Raw genomic sequence first — 6857 nt, forward strand, 5'->3', positions numbered from 1 at the left:
CTGTATCAAGCTCCCTGCTCAGAAGGGAGTCTGCTTCTCTCTCTACCCTTCCCCCCTACTCGTGCTCTCTCTCACTCTCAAATAAATAAAATCTAAAAAAAAATGAGACTTTGCATGTGAACATGTTTTGTGATGGATGGCCCTTCTCCTCTTGCTCTGACTCACAAACTGCCTCTGCAGCCATCCTCTTCTCCTCCCCCACCCCGCCCCCCTGGGGCATTGGATATCTGGGAGCTGAGTTGCCCCTGCCCATAACTGCACTTGTTGCATTTTGTTACCTGATCACTGCTTGATGTCCCAGCAGTCAGCGATTTATTCTTACATCTCCAAGGCTAGGGCATGTCTGGCACAGAGTAGAAGCTCAACATGTCTGTTGAATGAGTGAATGAATGAATATGTAATTTTGCTAAGTAAGGCAATGGTTCTTAAAAATTACTGCTTGAGAAATCACAGTGAGAAATGCTTCTCTAGAATCACTGAGGAGGGATGCCTGGGTGGCTCAGTAGGTTAAGCATCTGGCTTCGGCTCAAGTCATGATCTCTGTGTTCTGGAGTCAAGCCCCAAGTCAGGCTCCCTCCTCAGCAGGGAGTCTGCTTCTCCCTTTCTCCCTCTGTCCCTCCTCCATGCTTGTTCTCTCTCTCTTTCTCAAATAAATAAATAAAATCTTATTAAAAACATAGAATCAGGGCAGCCCCGGTGGCTCAGCGGTTTAGCGCTGCTTTCACGTGGGGTGTGATCCTGGAGACCTGGGATCGAGTCCCATGTCGGGCTCCCAGCATGGAGCCTGCTTCTCTCTCTCTCTTTGTCTCTCATGAATAAATAAAATAAAATCTTAAAAAAAAAAAAAAACAGAATCAGGGCAGCCCAGGTGGCTCGGTGGTGTAGCACCGCCTTCAGCCCAGGGCCTGATCCTGGAGACTCGGGATCGAGTCCCATGTCAGGCTCCCTGCATGGAGCCTGCTTCTCCCTCTGCCTGTGTCTCTGTCTCTTTGTCTCTCTGTATCTCTCTGTGTGTCTCTCATGAATAAATAAATAAAATCTTAAAAAATATATAGAATCACTGAGGAGAAGTTTCACTGTCACCACGAGTGGGCAAATGTCTTCTTATCCATTGTATTAGAAGAGAAGCCTCCTCACATTCATGTTTATATTACATTTCCCAGCCAATTCCGATACCCAGCTTTGGGGATCTACTTCTAGAGGGGCCAATGAGTCCCGACAAAGTCAGACTAAAATGAAGATCCTTTCCGGACCCAAGGATCTAGAGCCCCAGGGATATAAGAGAGCTCGCTGACTGCTGGAGTAGCAGGAGGTGAACAGGTAGCAAAATTCAACAAGTGCAGCAATAGGCAGGGACACCTCACTCAGCTCCGGGGTGTCCCAGGAGGAGAAGACAACCATGGAGGAGGCAGGTCAGAGGATGAGGGGAAGGTGATCCATCCCAGACCATGTTTACATACAGACTCACTTAATCCTCACTACATGTTATTTTTGAATCACAGGTGAGGGCCAGATAGGCTAATTTGCTAGTTTGTCCCAGAGGTGGAACTTGAACTCAAGTCTCACCTTCTGAGCCAGGTGCTCTCCAGTGCACTATGGCGCACAAGCTCCAAGAGGAGTCTTCATATTTTCAAAAAGCCTAATAATGCTAGGTTTTCATTAGGCACCCAATAAAGGGCTGTTGTCTGGACTATGGAAAAAAAAACCCACTGAGCTTGAGGACAATGAGGCGGTGGTACGGCACCGGATCTCTTTTCTTTCAGGGGAGAGCCTCTGACCGTGGGCTACAGATGGGGAACCCCGCGGGGCGGGCGGGGGGGGGGGGGGCGGCGGCGGGGAACTACAACTCCCAAGAGACCCTCAAGGGGCCACTGCACGCATGCGTAGGCCCCTCCCTTTGATCCGGTGGCTGCCCGGGGCCGTTCTCGCGCACGCGCTGTCGGGTCAGGCGGCTTCCTACCCCGCTACCCCGGCCGGACTTGGCGGCCGGACCTCCCGCGACCTGGGCTGCGATGCTGCCCTTCTCTTTGCTTTGGGCCACTCGGGTAAGAATGGGGCTCCGGAGACCGGGGGCCAATAGAACGCGAGCTCCCCTCCGACCCCGGTTCCCATTCACCAGCCCCGGGGTGCCCCCGGCTTCGCGCACGTGGTTTTGGTCCCCCGGGACGGGCGTGCAGCTCGGCAGTCTTCGGGAAGCCCCTCCCGGTGCCCGGGGAGCCCTGGGGCCCCTCCGCGTCCCGGCGACCCGGCGCCCCGGGGCCTGCGACCGCCTCCTTCACGTGGCGTTGGGGGAGAGGAGCGCCCAGATGCCCCGCAGACCCCGGGGAGCGAGCGGGGCCCCTGGACCGGGGGGCTGAGCCCGTCCAGCCAGCCCCGAGCCGTGCAGATGATGCAACCCGTCCCCGCTGCTTACATCAGGGGTTCCTTGGCGCTGCGGACTGACGGACGGGACGGGTCGGGGCACAGAGGGCGGGAAGTTGGTTTTGGCTTCCCTGCCTGAAGGCTCCCGCCACCACCAAACCCCTTCCCCCAGAGGCCGCTAAAGGTCCGCTCCGCCACCTCTTGCTCTGGAAACCACGTCTGCTGTCTGCCGCCTGAGTCCTTGCTAGCTCAGCTCCAACCCCCTGACTGCCACGGAGGCCCTGCAGGGGACCCTTTGGTTCCTGTGGGTTGGGGAGGTTCTGGAACCTTGGTGGATTGCCCCTGAGCTCCAGAGACATAGGCTTCTAGAGGACAAAGTTTGCCCCGTGGTTGCAGAGTGGTTCATGGGTCGAGGTGGAGGGAAATTCTGAGGTGAAATAAATGGACCAAATCAGAACCACCCCCTGGACATTGATCTCAGCCTTGGCTCTAGAACTGGCTTTTTGAAGGTGGAGGCGGGGGTGGTGAGAATTGGAAAGGCTGGCTGGACCACTGGCTGTGAGGTTTGGAGCCAGAAAGCCTGATAAGCATGGCTGAGGGTTGTTGGGCGACTCTTTGGATGCTTTTTATCTGACTCTGGTGTTTCCTCTCCTAGCCTCTGCAGAGATGTGGGCGGCTGGTCAGGGTGGCCTCCCGGTGCCAGCACAGCGAGGTGGCCCAGGCCCAGACCAGAGAAGCGGCGAGCAGGGGCTGGACGGGCCAGGAGAGTCTGTCAGACAGTGATCCTGAGATGTGGGAGCTGCTGCAGAGGGAGAAGGACAGGCAGTGTCGTGGCCTGGAGCTCATTGCCTCAGAGGTGGGGCTTGGGGAGAGGGCCCAGGCATAGGCCACAGTGGGTGCAGGAGATAACAGGTCATCATACTGAGGTTTCTCCAGATTTCCCTGTCGGACTCAGGGCCTTCCTGCTGGGCCTTATCTCCTTCTTTTCTTTACTGAAGAACAGGCAGGGCCAGTCTGGATTATTGGGTGGGGACATTAGAGAGCTTCCAAAGCTGTCCGGAGTCCTTCTAGTCTAGTCTGGCCCCTTCCCCTTCCTGAGAGGAAAGAGGGGCCTGGAAGCATCGGTTCGAGTGGACCGGTGGCCTTGCTGGGGACACCTATCACGGCAGCTAGGTGTCTCAGGATGCTTCCTCTGGCCTTTCTTCAGGCCCGACAAGGAATGCTGAATGAGCAAACAGCTCTCAGTGGAGCCCAGCTCCTTCCTCCCTGCAGCCTGGGGTTCTGGCAGGAAGGGGCTATGGGAGGCTCCAGGGAAGAGGGCTCAATACCTTCTGACATTACCCCCCACCCCTCACCCCAGAACTTCTGCAGCCGAGCTGCGCTGGAGGCCCTGGGGTCCTGTCTGAACAACAAGTACTCGGAGGGTTATCCTGGCAAGAGGTGAGGGCTAGGTACCAGAGGGCTGGGAGGCCATCCCTGATGGGCGTGCCCCCAGTGTGGATAGAGGAGTGGCCTTCCCAGCCCTTTGCCGCTGGTTGCTGAGGATACTCGGACCCTCTCCGGGTGCCCTGATAAACCCCCATCTCATGGCAGATACTATGGAGGAGCCGAGGTAGTGGATGAGATTGAGCTGCTGTGTCAGCGCAGAGCCCTGGAGGCCTTTGACCTGGATCCTGCACAGTGGGGAGTCAACGTCCAGCCCTACTCAGGCTCTCCCGCTAATCTGGCCGCCTACACAGCCCTCCTGCAGCCTCATGACCGAATCATGGGGCTAGACTTGCCCGATGGGGGCCAGTGAGTACCGGGGTGGGTGATGGGCTTGGTGGACAGGATGGGCATGGGACAAGAGTTGTTCCCGAACACCACCGTGTGCCACACGGATGGCCCATGCAGGCATCTCCCTGCCCTGCATATCAGTGGATGAGGAAGAGAAGCCACCAGTAACCAGTGCTCATCGTGCAACAGACCTGGCGTGTGGGTGGTGCATACCAGGGCCAGTGTTCTAGGGACAGAGGCGTCGGAGCTGGGCGGGAGGGGTGTGGTTCACTCCGGGCGTTACTCGTTTCTGAAGCTCTCTTACCCCTCTCAGTCTTACCCATGGCTACATGTCTGATGTCAAGCGGGTCTCAGCCACGTCCATCTTCTTTGAGTCCATGCCCTACAAGCTGAATGTGAGTGCTGGGGCTCTGCTGGCGCTGTGCTGGGGAAGGTGAGGGGCTGGAGTCCTGGGCCGGAGTCGGGGAGGAGAGGGAGCTGTCCTGCTTCCTTCTCAGGGCTTCAGCTTTTTGGTTTGTCCATGCAGCCTAAAACCGGCCTCATCGACTATGACCAGCTGGCACTGACCGCTCGACTTTTCCGGCCGCGGCTCATTATAGCTGGTACCAGCGCCTATGCTCGCCTCATTGACTATGCCCGCATGAGAGAGGTTGGTGGAGGGCTGGCGTACCAGCCACTTCCCAGGGGGTAGTGGGGAGATTCTGGGAGGGGGGGCAGCCTTGGGGAGGCCTCCCCAGGCTAAGGCCTGTCTCTGTACCTGCCCAGGTGTGTGATGAGGTCAAGGCACACCTGCTGGCAGACATGGCCCACATCAGTGGCCTGGTGGCTGCCAAGGTGATCCCCTCACCTTTCAAGCATGCGGATGTTGTCACCACCACCACTCACAAGACCCTTCGAGGGGCCAGGTCAGGCTTCCCTGAGGTCAGGCCTTATCTTTCTCTTCCTTCACGCCCTATTCCAGGGGCGTGGTTGGGCTGCATCTGAGAGGAGTTTATTCCCACCTGAAACCCTGAAGACTTTGGCCCAGTCTGTGATGACTCTCCTTGTCTTGCCCGTGGTGCAGTTCCCTGCTAGGGGATTTGGGGGTGGGGCTGAAGGGCTGCTCTCCTTGACCACTGGAGTCCCGCACACCAGCCCAACTGAAGTAGACTCAGCACGGGGACCCAGGTCAGCCTTCTCTGCTTTCACCATTCCTCGTCCTTTCTTCTCCGCTTAGATTCTGATCACCTGCTTTCCCCATAGGTCAGGACTCATCTTCTACCGCAAGGGGACGCGGGCTATGGACCCCAAGACTGGCCGGGAGATCCCTTACACGTTTGAGGACCGAATCAACTTTGCTGTGTTCCCATCCCTGCAGGGCGGGCCCCACAACCATGCCATTGCTGCCGTGGCTGTGGCCCTAAAGCAGGTTGGGGAGCCTACTCTCCTCGGGGTGGGGGAGAGGCAGTTGGCCTGGAGGCTTAGCCGGGCTCCTTGCTGAATGAATTGGAGCTGATAAAAGGGAAGCTCGGGGTGGGGTCAAGGCTGGAGTCCCAACTACACTGGAAGTGGAAGGGCAGCAGGAGGTGGCGCTTGGGGTCATGATGCTACTGTCTCATCTCCAGGCCTGCACCCCCATATTCCGGGAGTACGCCCTGCAGGTTCTAAAGAATGCTCGGGCCATGGCCGATGCCCTGCTAGAGCGAGGCTACTCGCTCGTGTCTGGTGAGCCAGGGGGGTGGGTGAGAGCCTCTGCAGCCTCAGGCCGAGGCCCGGAGCCCCCCTTCCCGGCTCACTGTCCCTCCCCCTAGGTGGCACCGACAACCACCTAGTGCTAGTGGACCTGCGGCCCAAGGGCCTGGACGGAGCTCGGGCTGAGCGGGTGCTGGAACTGGTATCCATCACAGCCAACAAGAACACCTGTCCTGGGGACCGAAGCGCCATCACACCTGGGGGCCTGCGGCTTGGTGAGACCTGGGGTTTGCGGAAGGAAGGATGGCTGCCAGGTGGGCTCGGACTGGACTGATCCTCGTCTGCCTCCCTCCCAGGGGCCCCAGCCTTGACCTCTCGACAGTTCCGTGAGGATGACTTCCGGAGGGTCGTGGACTTTATAGATGAAGGTGTCCAAATCGGCTTGGAGGTGAAGAACAAGACCGGTGAGTTGGGGCAAGGCCCTCCCTGAGCTCACTCTGTGCCCCTCCCCCTGGCCGGCCTGACTGCCTTCCCTGGAGTTCTGACCTTGTGTTGCCTCACCCCCTCCAGCCAAACTTCAGGATTTCAAATCTTTCCTGCTCAAGGACTCAGAAACAAGTCATCGGCTGGCCGACCTCAGGCAGCGAGTGGAGCAGTTTGCCAGGGCCTTCCCCATGCCTGGTTTTGATGAGCGCTGAGGGCACTTGGGAGGTGGGGCCCACAGACTGGAGTTTATTCTCTGTCTCCTGGGACCAATGGAGGGGAGCGACGGTTTCAATTTTTTGCCAGAGGAGGGGAGGGCTCTTACTTAGGGAAACCCAGCTGTATCCTGGACTCTGTAGCTGAGATTTCTTTCCGTAACTAGACTTAGAAGAAGGAGGCCTGGGGCTTTCTGCCCTGAACTCTCCCATTATCTCAGTGTTATAGATTCCTTGCTCTTACCTGGGGAGAGGGCAGTTGCCCCTGTGAGCCCGAGGAAGGGGCGAGTAGGCACCCACCTTTCTGTTTTTATCTAATAAACTGCTACCCTGCCTGGATCTCTCCTTTTA

At 57.6% G+C, this 6857-nt stretch overlaps 1 protein-coding gene across 2 annotated transcripts; it reads left to right on the forward strand.

Moving 5' to 3' along the window:
• The first annotated feature begins 1870 nt into the window (after window positions 1–1870).
• On the forward strand, window positions 1871–6841 carry SHMT2 (serine hydroxymethyltransferase 2). 2 transcript variants are annotated; one of them, XM_026001891.2, is made up of 12 exons: window positions 1871–2045; window positions 3017–3217; window positions 3722–3801; window positions 3955–4155; window positions 4451–4532; window positions 4664–4786; window positions 4903–5042; window positions 5380–5545; window positions 5742–5841; window positions 5928–6083; window positions 6165–6272; window positions 6379–6841. In XM_026001891.2, exons 1-12 carry the CDS (start codon window positions 2013–2015, stop codon window positions 6504–6506), a joined length of 1518 nt encoding a protein of 505 aa, XP_025857676.1. In that variant the 5' UTR covers window positions 1871–2012; the 3' UTR covers window positions 6507–6841. The 2 variants fall into 2 exon arrangements, with proteins under 2 accessions (XP_025857676.1, XP_072597915.1); XM_072741814.1 differs by lacking the exon at window positions 4903–5042 and adding an exon at window positions 5099–5304.
• The last annotated feature ends 16 nt before the right edge of the window (window positions 6842–6857 follow it).

Source organism: Vulpes vulpes, chromosome 16 (genome assembly GCF_048418805.1).
Source record: "Vulpes vulpes isolate BD-2025 chromosome 16, VulVul3, whole genome shotgun sequence".
In the NCBI taxonomy this organism is placed as follows: Eukaryota; Metazoa; Chordata; class Mammalia; order Carnivora; family Canidae; genus Vulpes; species Vulpes vulpes.